A 23,050-nucleotide genomic window follows, 5' to 3' on the forward strand; every position below is an offset into this window, starting at 1 on the left:
TCTGAGCCCTATTGTCTGCAAGAGACACGCACATGAATTTATAAGCCACAAAAATACTCACATGGAAGCAGAATTTTCTGAGATGAAGAGTGAGGCTTATGCTGTTATTCTGCACTTGCTCATAAAGGGACTGCACCACAACATGCATGGGAAATAAACCAAGAGATGTTTATGGGAGTGGAGAAGTAACTTCACGATGTGTTTAAAATTTCTGCAGGGGAGAAGACATAAAAATTCTTCTGTTGTGGCTGTTCAGAAAGGCAGTTCTGTGTGCCCTGGTGAGAATGTTTGTTGCTGGGAAAGAAATGCTTTCCAGACTTTTGCTCTTGTAGGGAGCTTCAGCAGGAAATGAGTTACAACTTCTCACTCACACAGCATCACAGAATTGTTAGGGTGGGAAGAGACTCTGGAGATCACCCCCAGTCCAGTCCAGTCCCCTGCCCAGGCAGGGTCACCAGGGCAGGTGACACAGGGACGCGTCTAGGTGGTTTTGGAATGTCTCCAGAGAGGGAAACTCCACGACTGCGCTGGGCAGCCTATTCAAGTGCTCTGCCACCCTCACTGTAAAGAAGCTTTCCTCATGTTGAGGTGAAACTTCTTGTGTTAGTTTATGGCCATTGCTCCCTGTCCTGTGGCTGGGCACCACCGAAAAGCCCGGCAGCATCCTCTTTACACGCGCCTTTGAGATATTTATGTGTATTAATGGAGATCGCCTCTGTCTTCTCTCCTCTGAACTCCATTACAAAAGTGATGAAAACCTACGAGATATTCCAGAAATAACCGTACCAACTAACGCCGTTAACGTCTCTAGGGACACGGCACACCTATTTCTCCCTGCAGAGGGACCTTTTGAACCAGCCCTGAAAACCGAGCGATCAGGCCGCTGATCCCCGGCCGGGAATCCCTCCCTGACCGCCGGTACGGCCGCCGCCCCAGGGCCGGGCCGAGCCGAGTCGAGTTGAGTCGAGCCGAGCCGAGTCGGGCCGGGCCGGCCCCGCGGTGTGGGGGGCGCGGGCGCTGCCGCGGCTGCGCGGAGCCGTCCCCGCCCGGCGCGCGGGAAGTCCCGCCCCGCGCCCGCCGAGCGCCGGCAGCGGGCGGGGCGCGGGAGCCGCGAGATGGCGGCGGCCGGGAGCGGCGGGAGCCGGGCGGACAACGGCTACGGCGGGCAGCAGGCGCGGCGCAGGAAGGGCCCGGGCGCGCTGGCCACGGGCTACCTCGTTATCTACAACGTGGTGATGACGGCGGGGTAAGGACCGGGCGGGGCCGCTCCCGGGGCTCCCCGGCCGGGGCCGCCGTCGGGGCGCGGGGCTGCGCTCGGTCGGGCTGCGGCCGCGGCGGGGTCCGGCGGGGCAGCGAGGGCAGGGCAGGGCAGGGCGGCTGCCCCGCGCCGCAGGGAGCGGCGCCGGGCCGAGAGCAGCGGCCTGTCCCGCCGCCGTGCCCGCCCTCCCGTCCATCCCGAGCCCATGCGGCTGCACCGCCCCGTGCCCCCCGTGCTGTCGGCGGCCCTGCTTCGCACCTTGGGTAACGCTGAAGCGCACAGCCGAGCCCTCGCTCGCTGCTCCTCGTGCTGGAGAGCGGCTCCTGCGCGTCCTGGCTCAGCTGCCCGCTGTCCCAGCCTCGCCGTGCTCTGACCGTAACCCAGGCTGAGTGCCCGGGGGTGCCCCGAGCCTGTCCCTGGCGGCCCCTGCCCGGCCCCAGAGCTCCTGGCCCGGGTGAGCCCTGAGCGCTGCCCACCCCGCCCCGCGGCTCGGCCTGTCTGGCTGCCCCTCGGAGCGGGCTCTGCACAGCCGCACGCTGTGGGTGCGGGTTCCACGGTCATTGCTCCGCAGCCGCTCTCACATCCAGCTGGCTGTAGGTTCCTTGCATCACCATGTCTGTGGTGTAGATTCCAGCAGGTTTCACTAGAGAGGTGACCCTAAATACAAGGAATTTGTCCACAGCAGTAGTTAAGGCAGAGATCTTGAGCCCTGCAAGACTTCTCCATAAACCCTTCACCTGCTCTGTAATTTGAAGTTGGAAGCTGCTTTTGGGATATGTGAGCTCCTGGACCAGCTTGTGCTCTGCCCTTGCCCTGCATGGCATAATGCAGACTGGGGCCTATTGGTGCTTGCTCAGGTGTGTCCTTAGGTACAAAACTAAAAATAGTGAAACTGGGGACTCTAAAGAGAAAGAAGACTTTTTTCTCTTTTTTCTTTTCTTTTTTTTTTTTTTTTTTAATTGTGACTGTCACATCTCATTAGAATCCAGATAAAAATAAAACCGTCTTTTGAAAGATTGAGGATATTTGGTTGGGAGAAGAAAAGAGCCTTTAAAATGGATCCCAATTGATGGTGTATGCCACTAGATAAACCCTGGTAGGTGAGGAGTTGAGCAGACACAGTAGTGTCATGTTTGAGAGGAAGGTTAGTGTAGAATTAATATAGATACAATTCACTACAATAAGGCAGTTGGACATGAAGGCTCTAGCCATTGCTAGTGGCAGCTGATCCTGTTTCAGCTTACAAGATATTTACACTAGTGTGGATCAGAGGTAGGGAAGCTGGCAGAGCTCAGTTCTTGTGAGGTGCTTGGTACACCCGTTACCCAACAGCTGTGTTGCTGTGAAATGTTACTGAGCTGGTTTATGGCGCCATAGGATATTTGCAGGGTATTTCACTCAGAGGGCAAGGAAAATTACCCACCAGTTTGATTTAAGTAATCTGATGTTTCAGAAATAATTACATGAGTAACACAACACATTGCAGGCAGTCAGGAGAGCTTTTTGTTGTGGTGTCCCTGCACAATGTTAAGAAGTTCACCTCTGAGCTCTTCTAAGAAGTAAAAGCATTTCCCTGCTAATTTTGCTGCTCATATGCAATTCACTTGTGTTTATAAAAGATATAAAAAACCTGAGAGAGAAGCTGTGGTATAAAATGGAAAGTTTTCTTTGTGGTCATGAACTTTCTGTCATGGCATGCAAGCTCCTGAGCCTGGGAAATTTCTAGTTCTTCAGAAGAACAAATAAAAAAAAATCGAGTGCTGGAAGCTCAGAAATAAATAAAATAAACCTCTATTTAGCTTTCTGTTGTCATATAAATCTTGATCACAGTGTTGCCCATTTTCTTGATTTACATCAAATCTCTTAAAAAATTCCGCTCTTGGATGGGATGTGATTTGTGGTGCTTTAACATGAGCTGCTTTTTTCTGGTGAGGATTGTGATTAAATGATTTCTGCAGTTTGGGGAGTTACCATATGAGTTCTGTGATCATGGTCATATACTCTGTATTGTCTCTCACTTTTATTTCGGGGTAGGTCACCAAGGGCTCCCACTGATAATTCCTCTTCAAATGGATGAGGAGTTTGCCTGTCCCCCGGACACTGCTGAAATCCCACAATCTACAGGATTTAGTTCAGGAAAAAAGCTCAGTTTGTTTCTTATTATTGTGAAGCTTTTTAAAAAGGTTGTTTTTCTGGGGAAAAATGACAGAAGCTCAGTTGTTTAGATGAAAAGATGGAATATTGATACACAGCTTGTGCCACTGAATATTTTCTGGCCCCATGTCAGCGTGCTCAGACTTAGTTTCTCCAACTGCACTGCCTTAGAAAGAGAATTGTGAAAAGAAAAAAACCAAAAAGTTCAAGGTGCCCAGGTGTTGAACTGATGCTCTAACAGCACATGGGATTTTTTGTAAGTGGTTGGTTTGGTTTGGTTTACAAAAGGCTTATAAACTAAAGCACACAGCAACATTGTTGTGCAGTAAATAGGTACTAAAAGTGTTTTAAAACCATAGTTGCCTTAACTATTAACTTTGTTTAAAATAGATCAAGTGACAGTTGAAAAATGTCAGCATAGCTACTGCATTTACTTTGCATTTATCTTGGCTTAGCTAAAGAAAACACAACTTACTCCAAAAATAATAGTTCTTATTTCTAGTTTTATGCTGTAGTGCATTTAGTGTATGGATTCCTACATAAAAAACCATACTGTGGTTTTTGCAAGAGCAAAACAGTACAAAAAGCATGTGTGCCTGTGGATCTGACTGGAGGTGCATGCACTTACTGTTTGGTTCATGTTTTGGGTGGGTTTTCTTTTTTTAGAAATGGGACAATGATGGTACAACAGGGGATAACCAGGACTGCAGTTGGTTCTCAGCTGTACTTGCTCAGGTTTTATTGCCTATGGCTCAAAGCATTAAGCTGCAGAAATCTGCATCTTGCTTCTCTCCTGTTCAGGCAGACTTTTTCCCCATCCCAGTGTGAAGCTGTGTAGTCATGCCTGACCTGACATGGGGAGCTCATTTCTGGAGGCAGAGATGCAGCATAGAAATTATTTTTCCTAAAAGCTGTGCTTGACCAAAATCATTGAATAGTGCTGGGTGGGGAGATGGGGCATGCTGTTAGAGCTGAGTGTAAATGTTAGATAAGCTGCTTTAAAAGGTGATTATGTTTCTTATTTTTAGTCAAGTGCTGTATCTGACTAGTACTTCTGGGTATAAGTAGCTGGTGGTGGTATAAACAATGAATTTAAAAAGGATTTCACCCAAGAGGGTCAATGGTAATGTAATAGCTTTTGAATTTGCAAGGGTTTGCATTAATCAGTGTGGCTCAGAGAGTGTTCCGGGTTATGAGTTTCATTGTCCATGTCTTCAGTGAGTGGTGGTTGAGAGTCAAAGTACACTTCTCCCTTTCAGGTGCACTCACTGCAGAGCTCTGCTGTATTCTCTTGCATAAATGTTGCAGAACCTCAGTAAACTTTGCATAAGAAAATGCCTTTTTATGACCTGTGAGAGAGCCAAGGGAGTTTACCTAAGAACAAGAGCACAAAGCTTGTCTATCAAGTCTGACCAAATTAAAGTAAAAAAACCTCTGTGTGTGCAATATCCATTTTTCTTATTCTGGGTTAATCAAAGAATGGTAAATGTCCAGTTTGGAGTTTACAGACAGGGTATCAGTAATTTAATGAAGTGTAACTCCAGATGGAGTTCAGTGTGTAGGTCAGAGAAATGAGCTGTCATGAGACAGTGGTGCCTTTTGCTGCCCTTCTAAACTTCTTGCCAAGTTCCATTTTCAGCTGATATTCCTTGGTTTCACCTTCTCCTGTTCCATTTTGTCTAGTCCTAGAGGATGGAGAACTATTTAAGAATCACAGAAGCAGGACAGAGATACTAAAAGCTTCAGCACAAACTAGGCTCAGCTTTTAACTTCATATGGATTCATGCTCTGATCTGTATCAAATGCTCTTTGAAGGATAGTAAATGGAATGGAAAACACAGTCTTGCTGGAGTCAGTGATCTAGCGCAAGGGTGGAGCAGAGCAAAAGGCTCGAGCTCCTCTGGGAGCTGTGGGATTCACCTGTCTCTGTTCTGGTGAGAATGGTTTGCAGGCACAGCCAAGAACTGGCATCTTGTGCAACTGGAGAAATTGCTCAATTCAGCAGTTTCTCAACAAACATGGAAGATCAGGAAAAACAGAGAAACTTGACAGATAAGAAGAGTACAGTGTCAACCTGCTTTGATTTCCTGTTCTGAAGAAGAAGCAGTTGGTGTTACAGGGGAGAATCCCCAATACTGTAGTGCTTACTGGTGTATTCTACACTGAAGTCCAAACACAAAATGAATATCATTTATTCCTTGTAAACAGCAATTACTTGGCAAATGTTTGTCTTTTGATTTCACAAGATGGCTTTAACTTGTCACTCTATAAAAAGGGAGGGCTCGTTTCTCTCTCCCATTTATCTTCCCCACTCCCCCTGCTTTTCTTTGGTGCGTGTCTTCCAGAAGTTAAGGCAGAAATTAATTAGCTTTCTTTCAATTCTGCTAACAGATTTTGTTACAAACACAAACTTGGATGCCAGAGTTATTTATTGTTGAAAAATCTGAACTTCGCTGTGTGTTTCAAACAATTATTACATTGGGGATAATATGTGCACATACTCCGCAATATCCAAGCTAATGTAGTACTTGTAAGAGTCTAATCTGCTGCAAATAAAGGGAATTTCTTCATCATCCCTGTTACAAAACCACAGCTACACACTTTTTTTCCAAAGGGTGAAAACTATTGTGTAGTCAGTGGGCTTGCTACATGTCTACACATTGAGGTGAATTAACAGAGATACTTGGTGATTTATACAAGGGGTTTGGAGGGACATGGAGGTAAAATTGAGTGGCATTCAGAGTAGTTGAGTGTAAGGCAGCCAGGCTGAGCCTGTCAGTGAAAAGTTTGGGAGCCCCTGTTAAGGATTCTTCTTGACCAACCAACCCCTTCTCCCCATATCGCCAAAAGCAATTGGAAATTGAAGATGCTGTTTTCAAATGGAAAGTGCTTGACTGGGGTTGACCACTCACCTTGGGTTTGTGGCTTGGCATGGACTTGACTGAAGAATTTGTCATGTTGGGGGCAAGCACCAGCTCTGGACAGCTGTGGTAGTTAGTGAAAGCTTCATCAGCCAGGATGAAAAATTTTTAGGTTACCTGAAGGGAAAATCAGCAGGGTTAACAGGTCACATTGTCCACATTCAGTTGCAGTTACATGGGCACTGCTTACATAGGCTCAGATATATTTGTTGGTTAAAGAGCAAAACTGGGATGGGAATGGTCATGCTGTCTTCAAGGCTTTAGCAGGCTCAGTTTCCTTGAAGTTATTTATCTATAACCATTTCTCATATATATATGCTCCCACCTAAGCTGGATGACCTCTCATAGAGTCTAGGGGTTTACTTTGAACTGAACTGAAATGTTTAAATAAATGCCTTCTGAATCTTGTTTATGTCATACTGCTGTAAGTTGGTACTAGGTCTCTGACTAGCTGTCAGGGGTTTTCTGCCTAAACTGAAAAAATGTGATTCCAATCTGCCATGAATACATTCCATTACTAATTAATTAGAGCTCACTGAAAAATAACTGGAGACATTGGAGATATTGGTACCCTGCTGGTGCTGAAAAATGCTTTTAAAATGCATCATCTTTCACATCTTTGTAGAAGATGCAAGTATTTGACATTTCCAGTGTTGCAGAGTTAGTGTATTTCAGGACAGTTCTGCCTGTTGCTTTCTCAAGTATTGAAAGAGGGATTAAAGATTTCTTTTTATTTATGCTTTGCTTAATGTCTCCATTTTCTCTCTTTCAGGTGGCTCGTTATTGCAGTTGGTCTAGTTCGGGCATATCTGGCTAAAGGCAGCTACCACAGCCTTTACTATTCAATAGAAAAGCCCCTGAAATTCTTCCAAACTGGAGCTTTGCTTGAGGTGGGTGCAGTCCAATTCCCTGGCCTTACTAATATTTGCATGAATGTGTTGTATTTCTTACATTTACTTTGATTCTACTGCACAGCTCACACAAAAGCTGAGTTTTCCTTTTAGCAAGAGGGAGTTTTACTGTCTGCTTTTAGCTTGGACAGCAGAGCTGAATATTAATCCTAATAATTGAAATGCAAATACTGAATCTTAAGCACTTGTAACAGAACTAAATGTGTGTGAATTGCTTAATTTGAAATGTTAGTGATTTGAATTTTTCCTTTTTGTTCTAGATTCTGCATTGTGCACTTGGTAAGCTTGCAAATTTTCTGTTTACTATTTTTATTGAAGACTGAACTTTTAGCAGTGTATTAGCAAGAAAAATGTTACAGTCTGTGAATTGCTGAATTTGATTCTTGCAAACTTCCTAATTTTTGTTTGAAATACATTCCATTTTTTTACTCCCTTATTTGAAAAGTCACAAAACAATAAAACAGTGCTTCTTCAGCTCCTATCTGAATGTTCACTAGTCACTACTTAAAGAGTGAGATGGTGTTGAGGTTCCTAAAGCTGCAACTACAAATTTGCTGTTTTTCATTATTATCCAGACAGCCACATAATGGAGAGGTTATTGGATTGTAGGTTCATGGTGAGTTCTGGGGGATGTTTTAATAACCAAGTGAGGTGTTGGGAGAACTGGTGCTAGGAATGTGTCAGCAGAGGGCAGTCTGGTTCTGTCACTGATGAAGTAGTTCTGACCCTTCTGAATCATCCAGCTGCTCTGAAAATGTCTTAAGAAGGCAGTTCATAAACTGTGCACAGATCACCCCAAGAAATGAATTATCATATACACCTCAAATTAATGTAAAGGCTTCTCAGAGTAAACTGTATCATCTATTTGCCTGTGCTGCCAATGCTGTTTAATTTGACTAAATCTCAATTACTGTTTTATACCAGAATAAACCTTATAAATAAATACTTTTAAATAAATACCTTTTAAATAAATACTTTAAAAAAAAAAAACTTGTCAAAAATTAATATTAAAATGTGCCATTTTTAAGGTCTTATTTACCAAGTGGCAAGAAGGAAAAGTTAAATCTTGGAACACTGGAGAGAAAACATGGCAGATAAAATGCTGGTTTTATCATCCTAAATCCATAATGCTTTGCTGTTTTCTCAGTTGGTTTGAGGTGTGGATCCATTTAGCCCATGTTGCACAATTTAATATTAGAGAGAGCCATTAGAAGAAAGTGGCAACGTTTTATGCTGTTTTTATTCTTTTTGCTTTCCCTAACAAAACTGTTTTGCAAAAGACTGGTTTTCTTACAAGTGGCTGTGGATTATATTTTTTTTCTGTTAATGGAAGTGTTTGTCAGCTAAATAAAGTGAGGGGGGGTTTGCACAGCTGGATGCACTGCTGCTGTCTGCTGTAGTCCTACTGACTGTAGCAAAAGTTCCTATGCAAGGAGAAAAAAGAAATTTGCAGATTCCTTTGCCCCTGCTGAACTAATTGCTCTAACTAGAGCTGTAATTCTCTGTCAGTAGAAAAGCTTATGTGTGACAGATGGCTGTGTGTATCAGCATAACTTTTCTCTCCACATCTTTTCAGTAGACTCTGAAACGTTAGCATCTGTGAGGCAAGTCCTTCAGAATACAAGGATTGATAGGGGAGTGTCTGAGTCAAGCATGGTTGAGAACAGGATTTTGACACATGGTAGAGATTTAAAAAATGCAGAGCTGTACCTGGAAAGGAGGTAATATGTAGCCCAGAGACCAAGACAGTGTTATAAAACTCAAGAGAACTATGTCTATAGGCTTTTCCTTTTCCCTATCAAAGAAGCCAAACAAAGAAATTAAAGTAATTCAACTGAAACTTGCTTTTGACTTTTATTACTCTCTCTTCCCATTTCATTTTTCTTTTTGGTCCCTACATATTTCTGAGGCTGTTGTGTTGCTTGTGGTTTACATTAGCTTTATGAGCACTTTTTACTTTATCTTAGGAGCTACACCTGCTCTTTTATAATTTTGCTGTTAGAAGAAAATAAAACTTTGGGATGCAAAGTTTAGAAATTTTGTGTAATCCTCCAGTCTAAAACTATTCCTGCTCTGACAGACCTGGCTGTGTAGGGTCCTTTTTCTGGCAGGTCAGTTGGCACATCAGAACTTGCTGCAAGAGCCAGCGATATCTTCTGGCTTGAAAAAATCTTCAAGTTGCTTTTGTACCTGCCAGTGCATCAGCTGTTGCCTGGGGTTTGTTTGTTGTGGGGTTGGTTGTTTTGGTTAGTTGGCTGGTTTGGGGTTTTTCCTGTGTTATATTTCAAGGAAGAAACTACAAACTTTTCATCTATCAAAATATGGGCTAGAACAGTGTTTCTGAAAAATACTTATGATTTTTGATGGCTGGGTTTTTTTGGGATACTTTTTAAATCACAGTAATGAAGAGTATCTTGGATATTTTAATCAAACAGGATTATTTGAAAGGCTGTATCCCAGAAGGTGTTTGATTGAAATTATCTGATTGAGCTGTTCTGTGTATTGAGGAATGTGCTTTGATTGCAACAAGATCAATTACATTTGTTTGCATTTTGATGCAGAAAGCCTTGTCAGGGGATTGCACTGCATTATACTGTATAAACACACTGAAGGACTGACTTCAGATTTTTAAATTAAAAAAAAATTAAATGCTTTTCTTCCAGAAATATCAAATTACTGGACTTTGTTTTAGCTGTATTTTATTTCCCCACCTCTACCTCCTACCTTGTTAATCAGGCACATTTATTAATTGCAAAATATCTTCCAGGCATTGTTCCCTCTTCTGTTGTTCTGACTGCTTTTCAAGTGATGTCAAGGGTTTTCCTGACATGGGCAGTAACACATAGTGTAAAAGAGGTAAGTCAAGCTACAAATTGATAGAAAAATTATTGATCCATGCTGAGAAGTGTTGATTGCTGTCTGATTGTCCTTAAAATGTCATCTGTTTGTATCCCACCATGGGAAATTGGTCATGTGAATTTCTGTGGATCAAAAGAAATAAAAATAGATCTGATGTTATCTTTTGTTGACAGTCAAACAGGTTGAGGTCTGATTCTGTCCCTGTAAGACATCTAGCTCCTGATAGATTCTGCAGTCCTTGCTGACAGTTAAACAGCTTCCAGTGTGTAAAACCGAACACAGCATTTGGGACAGCCTTCTAGTGTTCATCTCACTAGTGCCATCTTTAAAAACAAAATCTCACTGCCCTCCTGCATATGTAGTTCACTTCCTGTAGCATCTGAAACTCCCCCTCAATTGTTTGTGCACAGCACTGCCTCCATGCTCTCCATTGTCACTTGCCAGGATAATTCTCTGTCCTTCATTCAATTCTCTTCTTTTCAAGTATAGGTAAATTTTGGGGGCTGAGTGGTTTTTCTCACTGCTCACCACTCCCAATAGTGCTGTACTTTATACAGATCTCTTTAGAATCTTCCACATCTGGAAGCTGTGTTTTTTGAAGATTATTCCTGACAGCTGTTTTAAAATCTAGACATGCTTTAATTGGTACAGGTTATGGTGACTGACTCCTGTCATCTGAATCCTTGTAGTAGCCCAAATGTGCTGCATCTCTGCTGTAACTTCAGCCATCTAATCTTACTGGTTTTCTTCTCATTAAAAAAAGAAATTGGTCTTGATACCAGTGTCAGCATGGGTGCCTGAAACAAGTGACAGTCATTTTATGCACAAGATTATTTGTGACTTGAATGGAAAATGCCTCATGGAACTTGTCCTATTACAAAGTCTTGAGGGAAGCTGCTTTCTCTTCTTTCCTCCAAACCTGCTGTCAGAGCATCCATGCACTTTTAGAGTAACATAAGTCACTGTAGTTCCTAGCAATTAGTAGTCCTTTCTGGTATTGTGATGCTTGTTCATGTGAAGCTTTAGTTTCATGCTTCTTAAAGTGGAGGAATGTTATTTTTCTCAATAAACGTAAAACCTACTTTCTAATGGAGTTCCCTGTTGGTGCAAATTAATGTACTCTGGTCTCTGTTAACTCACCAGAAATAAGTACTAGGTTTTGAACAAAAAAAAAAGCCATAATCTCAAGATGTTAGATTTTATATATACATGTAAAATACTTTAAAGTAAATACTCTTGGAGTTTTGCTTGTTATCTGTATGATTTTGGGATATCTGGTGCTTCATAAAAAACAGTGATAATCTGTTTTTATGAGTAGTCTCCTGGTTTTGAAGTAACCCAAATATTGAAGGATTAGAATTATTCCATGTGTTGTCTGTTAGACATCAAAGAAAAATCTGTAATGTGATTGTGGGTTAGGTTTTTTTGATGCTTGTGCCCACATTCTCACCAGAGAAAATTGATCAAATGGGAGCAATGAGTGTAGCCAAATATTTGACTTTTAACAAGGATTCTTTCAACAATATTCCATGCAGATTTTTTTTCCCCACACTTGTGTGGTCTTCTGGTTAAAGTCTTGCAAGAGACTGTATTATGTGTTACTTCTTTAATGTCTTAGAAAGTGGGTATAAATGGCTTGGATGAGGAACCCTGTGATGAGTTTCTGACCTGTGACTTAGAGAAAAAAATCAAATGAGAGGCTGTGTTCTGACCCCTCCCCTTGCCCCAACCAGGGAGCCTGCAGGCTCACCTGGGGAGACATTTTGCAAGTGTCACAAGTGTTCTACTTTCTCTAAAGGGCTGTCTGCACAAGTGAGCTCCATGGTGAAGGCCAGGATTAAATTCTCACAGCTTTATGGAACTTGTAAGCGATGCAGTTGCATGATGAGGTTCTTGTAAAGTAAACTGCAGTTTTCTTCTTTAACTTTTTGAATGAGACTTGTTCAGTATCTTGCTTTTCCAGACTGTTTTCATATATAATACAGCTAAAAGAAGAAATGTGTATTGCATCCCTCCTGTCAGGATACACTTCTAGAAATGTGATGTGATTTAAAGCATGCTTCTTGCCACTAACATGTTTGTGCTTTTTGTGGACTTCAGTGCTGATGTGTTGTTAAACTCAATATGAAGTTATTCACAATAAATGTTAAAGCATGGCAAATGTTAAAGCACTGCACACTGAGATTCTCCTCACCTGCACTGTTGGGGCAGTTGGTGGTGTTGTGGAGGAGGGCCTGGCACATCATCAGTGCTGGCCATTGTGTCAGAAAGGAGCCAGTTCAGTGAATTTTACTGTTTCCCCTGCAAAGGAGGGCAGAGAACAAACAGCCTGGTGTGAAGAGCTGGGAGAATGCAGGTATAGAACAGAAAGTGCCCTTCAGCTCAAAAAATATCTTTTGGAATTTGTGTGAGCAGTGAGATCATCTGGTGACATCATGGCAGGCCTTCATGGAGTTCCATTCTGATAGATAATTCTGCACCCAGTTCTGAGGGGTAATTTAAAAATGGTGTCAGCAGGCATTTATTGCTTATCCCATTGGGCTCAGTTACTGATGGGTTGCAAATTAGTGTAATATATATTTAGAGGAACTTTTGTAGAACATACAGGCAAGAGATGCTGTGAAAACATTTAAAGCATGTAGAATTGGTAATTGGGACTCTAGTATCTGCAGTTGGGAATTGATATCTTCAATCAGTAGTAAAGCATACTTACTTAAAAGGGGGAAGAACATCTTAACTTATGATATTTAGGACTAAGTTGTAGTAAAAAGTCCATGGTGGAAGGGTCAGAAGTCTGAATGGCTGAGTACAGTTGAAAAACCTGACTCATCATTGCTTTACATCTATGTAAAATTAAAGCAATACCATACAGCACAATAGTCTGTCATGCCCCTTGTGCCTACTGTGAAGTTTCCTTTTTTTCCCCCAGAATTTTATGTTTTATTTTTTAATTACTGCACCAGAGAACCAGCTCTTTGGAGAGAAACATGCTGTTCCAATATTTTCCATCATTACACTTGCATAGTGCTGCTGGTTTTGCTCTTCTGCATTGGATTGCTTAATTATGTGTTTAGCTGAAATTTTCTGCAAATTTGTCAAACTGTTACTCTTAATGTAGAGAAATTTCCCTTTCCAATCTTAAGGAGAACATTAAAAACCTCTCAGGCTTTAGTTTGTCAACTCCCAGTTCTCATCTTTGCATCTTAAAGACAGTGGTTTCTTTTATATTTTAGCAAACATTGTTTGCTATTAACAGTATTCAAGAAAAGCTGAAATAAATTCAGGACCCTCCTTGATGATATGTTGGCTTGAAGCACTTGCCAAAAAATCACGCCTGTTGTTTGATTGACCCCTATTAAGAGAGTTGGATAAATAAGGTGTAAATAAAGTTTTGACATGTGTCTGAGACTTCCTTGAAAGGCTGGCATGAAGAAAGTAGTGGAAGAAGAATTGAATTCTCAGGGAGCACTGGCCTTAGTGGTTCATTAATGGTCTGCTGTGTATTTGCTCTGTCTTCAGCCTGGAGGAGGAATGATGCAAATGCAGCATTAGCAGTGGCTAAAAGAGTAAGACTTCTGAAAAATTGTTTTTCCCTAGATAGGGACACAAGCTATGAAGGCACAATCAGTGATTCCTTAAGTGACCTAACAGGATTGTGTGTTTCATAATGGTGTGAACTTTTAATAACTTATAATACAAAGGAGAGGGGGGAGACCAGTCCTTGGAGGCAGTGTTAGAGATGTCATGTGATAGAACTGGACTGTAACTGCTGTGATTTTCTACTTCCATGTGTATGATTCACTGTTGGTGTCCCAGTTTCTTGTCCTTGCTCATATCCTGGATGCTACTTCAAGCTGCAGACTCTTGGGTTTTGATTTTTCCCATTTCCATAGCTAGGGAAAGAAGTGGGATTTAAAGTACAGGTTGAAGCCTGGGACTCACAGGTTTAGGTGAACTCAACACAAAGCTGCTACTCCCGGTTTGGCCAGAAGATGCAGCTCTGGAGTGCTTGTCAAGCATGTTCCTCCTTTGGAGCAACTGTATCTGTTCACTTTTCCCTGTTGAGAACTAAGAACTTATAAAGCAGACCTCAAACAGGATTAGGATCCTGCAGCAATGTCTAAAAATAGATTTGGTCTCTTCTTGGAAAATCTTCATATAATTTTTGGATTTTGCTCTTTTATGATGATGTAAGGGAGATTAATATATAAACAAATTATCAGAATGTGGAAAAAGAATAAGTTTTTTTTTTTGCTGCAAAATGCAGTGAAGGTGACCTGAAATGTTACACACTGCAAAACAAAGATTTACAGCACAATACAGTTTACCAACAGCTCTGCATTCCAGGATAGCTCAAGATTTCTGTATACATTTTTCTGGGTTTTGCAGTCTGTAACAAAGCTTTTTCTGGGTAATTCCCTTGGGGAAAAAAAAAATCCCTTTTTTTACCCAAAAGTATATGATCAGTCAGATATGACCCTCCTATTAAGAAAATTCTGATTGTCCATATAGATACATATATATATATTTGCTTGACCCTGTTTTTTAATCTGTTGGTTTGTACTTTGTCCAGGATGAATAGACTGCACCACCCACATCTCCTGATTTCCTTTACCCTTATTTCAAGAGTTGGAGGAATAGTGAAAATATGGGCCCATGTGGTTGAGCTCTTTTTGTTCCCACTGTCCACTGAATTTGGACTTAAGGTGCTCATACAGCTGGGAATTCTGTTGAAGGGGAGAGGGAGGGAGAGAGGGAGAAGGCAGAATTAAAATCATGTCTGCTCCCTCAGGAGTTTGTACTGTGGGTATGTGACCCCACATATACTTGAGCTCTCTCAGGAACTTGAACCTCATAATGATGCCCTATAATCTAATAAATATAACTCTTCATTTTAAAGTACATGCTTTTCAGCATTGACCTTATAAATGTCACAGATAAAAGGCAGTTTATTATAGAATGTTTTGAGCTTAAAGGGACACACAAGGATCACTGAGTGCAGCTGCTGTATGATCCCATCCAGGGATCAAGCCCACAACCTTGGCATTATTAGCACCATGCTCAGACCAGCTGAGCTGATCTCAGGGTTAATATGTGGAGGGAGTTACAGCTGCTTTATGTGTGAGTGACATAAAAGCTCCAAGAGGTGTAAAGCAGTGAAATGTGATAATGCCTTGAGTGTAACATTAGAGGAACTGTGCTAGTTACAATAAGCAGAAAATGGAGCAAGGAACAGTGAATCAGGTACCTGTCAAGCTTACCTGAGGTGAGACAATCTGAGCATGGTTCTTCTCTCCTCCCAGCCTGAGACCTGGTGTTAGCTGTTCTGCTGCTGCTCAAAAGTAGGACCCAGTTTCTGACCAGAAAAAGGAGAACAGTGCTTCTGCTCAGAAGCACCATGAACTAGTATCAGAATATTAAGTGTAAACAAAGTATCAGGTGTTAGATCATTCTTTCTGCACTAGGAGACAGTCACAGGACTGAAATAGAAGTTGGTACTCTATAGGAATGGGAAGAGTTAAGAATTATACTCAGCATTTCAGGGATTTCTTGTACCAATTTACTTTGCACAGAATATGAGAGCTGAAGTTACCCAATCATGAAGCAGAGCTATTCTTAAGCAACTAGAAAAATACAGAGCATGACAAGAAGGGTTTTTTACTGTTACTAATGTTGCTTTTAAGCTCATTCTTGAAGTCTGTTCTCTAAAATGATGCAGTAAAGTAACCCACAGGAATTGATTTCTGTGAGGTTTTCTTGGGTCTGGTGAGTAACTGGTAATGCTCAAGCTCATACGAAGCCTTTTTTCCATCCTCACAGGTACAAAGTGAAGACAGTGTCCTCTTGTTTGTAGTGGCCTGGACAATCACCGAGATAATCCGTTACTCTTTTTACACCTTTAGCTTGTTAAACCATCTCCCTTATCTCATCAAATGGGCCAGGTCGGTAGCATCATAAAAGTTACAGCCTCAAAGCAATGATCTGACAGGGGTATTTATCTTGGAAAGTAGCTGCAGTGCAAAAAATTAGATTCTGCCTTCAGGTAATTGCCCTGTTTGTGAACGTGACTGCCTAGCTTCTTTCCAGCAGATTTTCAGGTTACAAAAGTCTATTGCATTGCAAGCTGAAAGAGTCATTTGTCTGAACTCATTTTCAAAATAATTGTCAGAAACTGCTATGTAACAGTAGGGGATGACAGTAAGTAAACTGACATTTAGCAGTAATTCTTGAATGCAGTGGTTGTCATTGAAATAATATTTAAGCTCATTGATTAACATCAACTATATTTGGCCCCGTTTTAAGTAGTAAAATGACTTCTACCAAAGAGTTCAGAAATGAAATTAATAAGGTGTGTGTATGTGTGGAGAATAGTTTTAAAGATAATTTGTAGATTGGCAGATAAAATCTTAAAATATTTCCAATGATCACTGATTTGAGTACTTACCTTGTAATAATGTTCATACCTTGCCATGCTCTAATCAAATAAGATCTAAGAAAAATAAATACTGAGTAGAGAATTCAAAATTTGAATATCTGTAATATCATTTAACGAATATTTGGTCAGTTTGTCATAACTTGTAATTCTTTCTGTGTTTCATTCTAGGTACACTTTGTTTATAGTATTGTATCCAATGGGAGTCTCAGGTGAATTACTCACAATATATGCTGCATTACCCTTCGTCAGGCAGTCTGGCTTGTATTCCATTAGTTTACCTAACAAGTACAATTTCTCATTTGACTACTATACATTCCTGATCCTGGTCATGATCTCTTACATTCCAAGTAAGTATGAGTTTGTTTGGTTGCTTAGTATTAACAGCTGTACTGGGAAAAGCAAACCATTGTGGGATTAGCATACACAGAACTAACCATATTAGCCTGCTGATGACCTTGTTTAATTTTTGCATGGCTCACAAAGGTTTCTCATGGAAATTTCAGCTTTTGCTGTTTGTGTATGTATGTTTTCCACCCCCTTCTTTGTTGTTTTGCAAACATACTGTTTACCATAGTTTTAGAAATAGAAAGAGAAAAAGCTCTGGATAGAGAGAGATGAAAGAGGCACTGATGTGTATAAAATTCCTTAGAGTCTTAAAAAGTGACACTAGAATTACAAAAAAATCAAACAGATCTGGAAATTTCTCTTGAAGGACTTTTTCTGCCCTGCAGTCTGTTTTCTTTGTATTGTGTGCATGCAGTTATGGCAGCTTTTGTTATCTGCTTCCACGTTTAGAGTTAAATAAGGCATTTTGCATTTTATTAAAAATATGATTGCTCTAGCAGAAAAATTAATAGTACCTGAAGCCTAAGAACAGTATCAGTTCATCTCTTCAGAGCGTAGAAGGCAATAGATAATTTAAGCAAAAAGTGGATTGGCACATCCTCTAATAGAGAATTGGTGACAGTGACCATGTGACTGACTGTGCATCTTGCAGGCCTCTCTTGACACTTTATTGACTTGAGTGTGTTTTCTCCTCAGTCTTCCCTCAGCTCTATTTCCACATGCTGCATCAGAGGCGAAAGGTACTCTCCCACACTGAAGAACATAAGAAGGCAGAGTAATTCCAACTCTTTTTCAGAACTTTTCAAACATCAAAATGCTGCAGTTTTTCAATACCCAGCACATTTATACCAAGATAAGTCAGAGGTAAAAGACCAGTAATTTAGCAAGAATAACTAATAAATCTGATTTCAGTGAAATTCCAGGATGTCAAACATTGAAATAATTTCAGCTTGCAGTGCTTCAGAAAACTTAAACTTTATATGGCTTGGCAGTTAACTTTTCCTTAAGTGATGTGCTAAATGGTTTTCATTTATTACTAAATGCCCGAAGGTTGCAGTATGAGTGATGAAGTTGTACCCACTAAATGCCTGAATTGGGATTATATTACTGATACCTCCTTTTTTTAAGTGCTTGACTGCATGCCAGAAACTGTATGTATTGCTGTGAAAGCAAACAATATGCTCTGGAATACTTCAGGATAATGTCAGAGACTTCAGTGGAGAATGTAATCTGGGCAAAGTATTTGAATTTAGAAAGGTAGGTTGTGTATTTAAAGGTGATGGGAACAAGAACAAGAAACCAATTACGGAAAATGAGGGGAATGTGGTTCTTTAGGAATTTAAACAGTACAGTGTCTGACCAGAGTGTGCTCTCAGAAGATCTTGTTTAAGCTGATCACTCAAATGCCAATATTAATTCAGAGGCTGTAATTCTTATCCAAAACATTAAAGCTACCCCCAGTACTGCATCCCTGAATATTTTTTACATATTAAAAAAAATAATACTAACTGTAATACTTTAGTGGTATCAGTAATGAATCTAAATAATATAAGGAGGTAATTCACCCAGAAACAGGTGGAGTTCTCCCTTTTTTACCATAAATTATCATCTCTAGTTATTGTCTGTGATACTCATCTTTCAGTGCTGAGGTCTGCTTGGTCTGCTGTGTTTGGGGGCCTTGTTCCTTTATCTGACTTCTCTCAGGTGACTGAGGTCATCACTCTGGCACATCCAAGCAGGCAATTCCAGGCACTCAACTTGGAAGTGTTGCAAAGTCATAATCTGCTCCTTGCAGAGCAAATCCTCCTGTGTAACATGCTGCCTTTGCATGTAGGACAAGCCACTCTCATCTGTTCTTTGGAAAGAGTGGAAGATCACGAGAAGTTATATTTTCCTAGGTGCTTTCTCTGGGCTTTGCCTTTCCTTGGGAAGGTAAAAGGAAAATGAAAGAGCTGAGAAAGGCTTGTGGTGAGGCAGAAAGCATTAGTGCTGTGTGAACTGTGCCCCAAGCCTAGAAAAACCTTCTGATTGGGAGTAACAGGGTGGGGAATGAAGGGAACAAAAGAGGAAGGGAAATGAATGGATATCCAAGCAGAGACAAAAGGATATGTAGGTTATGGCTTTTCTCTGTTAGGAATTGATGGCCAAATAGTCCTGTCTGCATCCAGTCTGGTCATGATTCAGTGCATAGAAGAGGTGTGACCACTCCCATGCTGCCTGCAGTGCTGCCCTGTGCTGTGCCTGCCAGCACCTCCCCTGGACATGGCCTGGTTGTGTTTGACACATCCCAGCTCTTCTTTGACACAGCTGGGAAGCACTGGGAACACAGGTTCTCTGTTCTAGCAGTTGGGAAGAGCTGGATTTACAGTTATCATTTGCAGTTATTATATACAGTTATTCAGATTTATGCTTGTCAGAGCAATATTTAAAAAAAACTTGTTATTTTTCAGTAATTTTCTTTGGCTCCATCAAAAGGACTGAATTTTCCTAACTCTCACTGTATAGAGCCTTTCCTGTTCACACAAACAGGATTATTATAAGCAGAGGAAGGACAAGAGACAATAAAAATCTTTTATTCTATTTTCAACATCTTGGAGCCAATTATTGACTGGATTATAAAACACAGGAGGTTGTAGCAAGTTGGGTGTTGGTCTTTTCTCCCAAGTTACCAGCAACAGGACTAGAGCATACTGCCTCTTGTTGTGCCAAGGAAGGTCTAGATGGGATATTAGGGAGAATTTCTTCATGGAAAGGTTTGTCTAACATTGGAACAAGCTCCCCAGGGAGCTTATAGTCACCATCCTTGAAGGTATTTAAAATACCTGAAGATTGGTGCATTAAGGACATGGTTTACTGGGATTTTGCAATGTTAGGATGATGGCTGGACTCAGAGGTCTTTTTCAACCCAAACAATTCTGTTTTTCTATTACTATGTCCATATGCAACCTCAGAATGGTTTTGGATTCAAAGATGCAACAAGTCCATTAACTTCTGTATTAGGTTATGTGCTTTGTTGTAGTGATCTGAGAAATGTTACATTATTCTGAAGTTGTTGTTTGACAGTGTGAACTTCCACCTCTGAACAAAAATCTCCTTTTGCTTATATTGCTATTAAAGAAGTTAATGTCAATATTTCTGAAGGATGTCATCTAAAAGATCTGATTTCCTGATGTACTTAGGTTACTGGATATTGTCAATGCTCAGCTCTGAACTTTTCTTAATTTGATTTCTGTACCCAAGTAAAAGATTTGGTTTCAAATTTGTTGATCCAGTTTGGAGATAAAAAATGGCTGTGTAATATTCCTGCATGAAACAAACTCCTGGCTCTGTTGATGAGAAAGATACAGTACAGATCTACAACAGATAGCACTGGCACCATGGAAAAGCAGAGCAAGCTGCCAGTAGGGAGAAAGCTTCTACAGCCAACACCTTTGCTGAATAGGCTTTAATATGGAATATTTACTTTAATTGAAAGTATCAATTTATGACAAAAATGCAAATAAACTATGGCCTTTTAAAAGAAAATGGAGTTACTTTTCCTTTCAAAAGAAAAAATCGTTGCTTTATCAGTAAGAATTCTTACCAGCAAAGCTGATTTATAAATTATATTCTGAACGTGCAGTTAATATGTACAAAAATTCAGCGCTTTATGTTGCAGTGCTTTTTCAAGTTTATCTTCCATGGAAATCACTGGAAGGTGATCTTGAGAGAGAACTGTCGTGTGATGCCCTGTTTGGGTTGTTCCTTAAAACTGATTTTACTAACAGATGTGGGGTTTCCACTCCTCATAAAAGAATTTTCTCCTCATCTGTCACTGAAATTGTGGTTTCTGTGAGCTCTGTAATAGAAGCTTTGATTGGTACTGTGTCACAAATGCAGAGGGGTTTATTTTCCCCACAGACTGTTTACTTGGCTTGCATGTTCTCTCTCAGCCTCTCCAAACCAGCAGGCCCCCCCTGCTTTGGTGCTCTCTGTTGTGTGCACTGGTTCAGTTGACAGCACTTCTTGTTCTACCATGCCAGCTCTGAGTTAGTCACTACCCTCCAAAAGACCAAGGTTTTCACCAGTGTGTAGTTTACAACTGGAATTGTAGAAATGTTCATATTTGTGAATTACAGTGAGAATGCAGGTTACAGTGCAGGTTAATTGTAATTTTTCACAATGTGATGTTTTTATCAGAGGGTTTTTTTCTTATCATTATGAGGGTTGGCATTTGTGTGGACCAATCTGCAGTGTCATTTTAAAACTTTCAGCTTAAAATTTTCATGAGTATACATCAAATCACATATTTTGATGTATATGTCAGTGAAACTTGGGTGAAAACTATATACAGTCATTTTTGTATTTTTTTCTATGTTGTGAAGAATAAAATTGTAATTTTATAAGTCTGATTCACTAAGATTATTATAAGTTAAATGTATTTTTTGTATATTTAGGAATCTGGTATTACCTGGAGCTCTGAAAGACTTAAGCATAGTTTTTTTATGCATGGTTGAAAGATATTTCAACTTGATAATGCAGTGAAATGGTTTGTATGCTAAAGTACTAGTCCATGTTGTTGCCTTGTGCAGTTGATTCTGTGCTCTCTGCCTGGATTTGGCCTACTGAACAGTGATACTAATTGCTATAATCCAAATAAAATAATTCTGAACAAAATATGTTGTATTGTTACTGTTTAAGGAACAAACGCAGATACTTTGCAAGTGTGAGTCAGAGCTGTATTTTTATTCATTTGTATACAATGTGTATCTTTTAATTTACAAGTTTTTTTAGCATAGGTAACTGTGGAGCTCAGACAAAAGAAATAAGAAACTTCATACTGTTATTAGTGCTTTGCTTTCCACATCCAAAAGAAGTGCTCATGACAACACCTTGAACTGACTATGTCAACACTCAGAACTCCCTGAAGGATCCTCAATTGAGTGTGAGCTCTTTGTTCTCCTGCTGTTATCTGTACTCTGGATGCTGATGATTTCCTTCAAAAACAAAATTGAGTATTATAAATATAGCGGAATGCTTAACTAATGCAACAGAATACTTCAGAGTTCATTTACTAAATATAATATGTCTGCTACCACGGCAACGTTTTTAGCATTTTTAACACTTCCTGAGAGAGATTTAAAAACTGTGTCTAGATGACATTAATGCCCATAAATAACAAGTTATAATCCTCTAAAAGGAACTGAGTGGTAGCTGCAGAGTGAGTGCTATTATTCTAGGCATATGCTTGTCATAAGATTGCACAACTACAGTGATTTTTTTGTTGACTGAGATGGGATGAAATGGTGCTGTCATGCCCAGCATCAGCACATGTCCTACGCATGATGGCTGTGACTTAGCACTGCTGTGTAATTAAAAACTCAGCAATGCTGTGCTGAGAGGTGCTGAGCTCTGTTTGTGCCTTGCAGGAACTATCACTGGCTATTTGTGTTTCCTCTCTGCATTTTGAAAACAGTGTGTGTGGAAACAGTTTTAGTTCCCTAGGGTATCAGTAAAGAATCTGAAAAGCACAAGGATTCTGTGGTTGTCAGCAAGTTAATGTCACAATATGTAAGGCTCATCTTAAAGCATTGGCAGTTCTTGATATAGGACTAGAGGAGGGATCTGTGCTGGGCTGCTGAATATAAAATAAAAAGGTGTGAATATGTGTGATTCAGTTTCATGTGATGTGAACTGAGTGTTTCTACAGTTGGGAGTGATTGATTCAAGCCACCCAACTGCCTGGAACTTCCATTCAGTATCAAGTGCCTTTTAAATTCTGCTTCCTGTCTCCTAAACAAATGCTCTTCCACACTTGTCAGAAGACTAACAGTAGTAAGATAATTAATAAAGCTTCTTAGGTGGCTTCTGAAGGCTGCCTTTGAAGTAGTTGCAATTTTAGATGTGGATTAAAAATTTGTAACTCTTTTAATAATCTTTATCACTAATTTCCAGAATAATATTTTCCTTTACAGATGTGCAAGATCCTAAAGCCCTTTTTATGGCCTCACAAGTTAGCTTGGGCAGTAGTGTTGTCAGAGGTTTGTTTTTCTCTTTGATGTGGCACAGCTTTCTCTCTCTAGATTCAATTTATGCTGTGCAGTTTGCACATAGAAATTTTACATTACCTGTTGCTACATGAGGATATTATTGGGAAATTCTTTGGTGGAAGTTTTTGCAGAGGCTT

The 23,050-nt window shown here is 40.4% G+C and overlaps 1 protein-coding gene across 2 annotated transcripts; it reads left to right on the forward strand.

Moving 5' to 3' along the window:
• The first annotated feature begins 1,083 nt into the window (after positions 1-1,083).
• Positions 1,084-21,540, forward strand: HACD2 (3-hydroxyacyl-CoA dehydratase 2). Of its 2 annotated transcripts, XM_030241659.2 has the most exons (7): positions 1,084-1,246; positions 7,106-7,223; positions 7,505-7,523; positions 10,012-10,100; positions 15,924-16,045; positions 16,708-16,886; positions 17,581-21,540. In XM_030241659.2, the coding sequence occupies exons 1-7, from the start codon at positions 1,116-1,118 to the stop codon at positions 17,661-17,663; spliced, it is 741 nt and encodes a 246-aa protein (XP_030097519.1). In that variant the 5' UTR covers positions 1,084-1,115; the 3' UTR covers positions 17,664-21,540. The 2 variants fall into 2 exon arrangements, with proteins under 2 accessions (XP_030097519.1, XP_018766888.1); XM_018911343.3 differs by lacking the exons at positions 1,084-1,246; positions 7,505-7,523.
• Positions 21,541-23,050: the final 1,510 nt, after the last annotated feature.

Source organism: Serinus canaria, chromosome 7 (assembly GCF_022539315.1).
Source record: "Serinus canaria isolate serCan28SL12 chromosome 7, serCan2020, whole genome shotgun sequence".
Lineage (NCBI taxonomy): Eukaryota > Metazoa > Chordata > Aves > Passeriformes > Fringillidae > Serinus > Serinus canaria.

What these genes read in the sequence shown, in the direction of transcription:
- HACD2 (XM_030241659.2), top strand. Translation starts at nt 1,116, where the DNA reads ATGGCGGCGGCCGGGAGCGGCGGGAGCCGGGCGGACAACGGCTACGGC. An exon ending in TATCTCATCAAATGGGCCAG is followed by an intron (nt 16,046 to 16,707) that starts GTCGGTAGCATC and finishes GTTTCATTCTAG; the next exon opens with GTACACTTTGTTTATAGTAT. An exon ending in CATGATCTCTTACATTCCAA is followed by an intron (nt 16,887 to 17,580) that starts GTAAGTATGAGT and finishes TTTTCTCCTCAG; the next exon opens with TCTTCCCTCAGCTCTATTTC.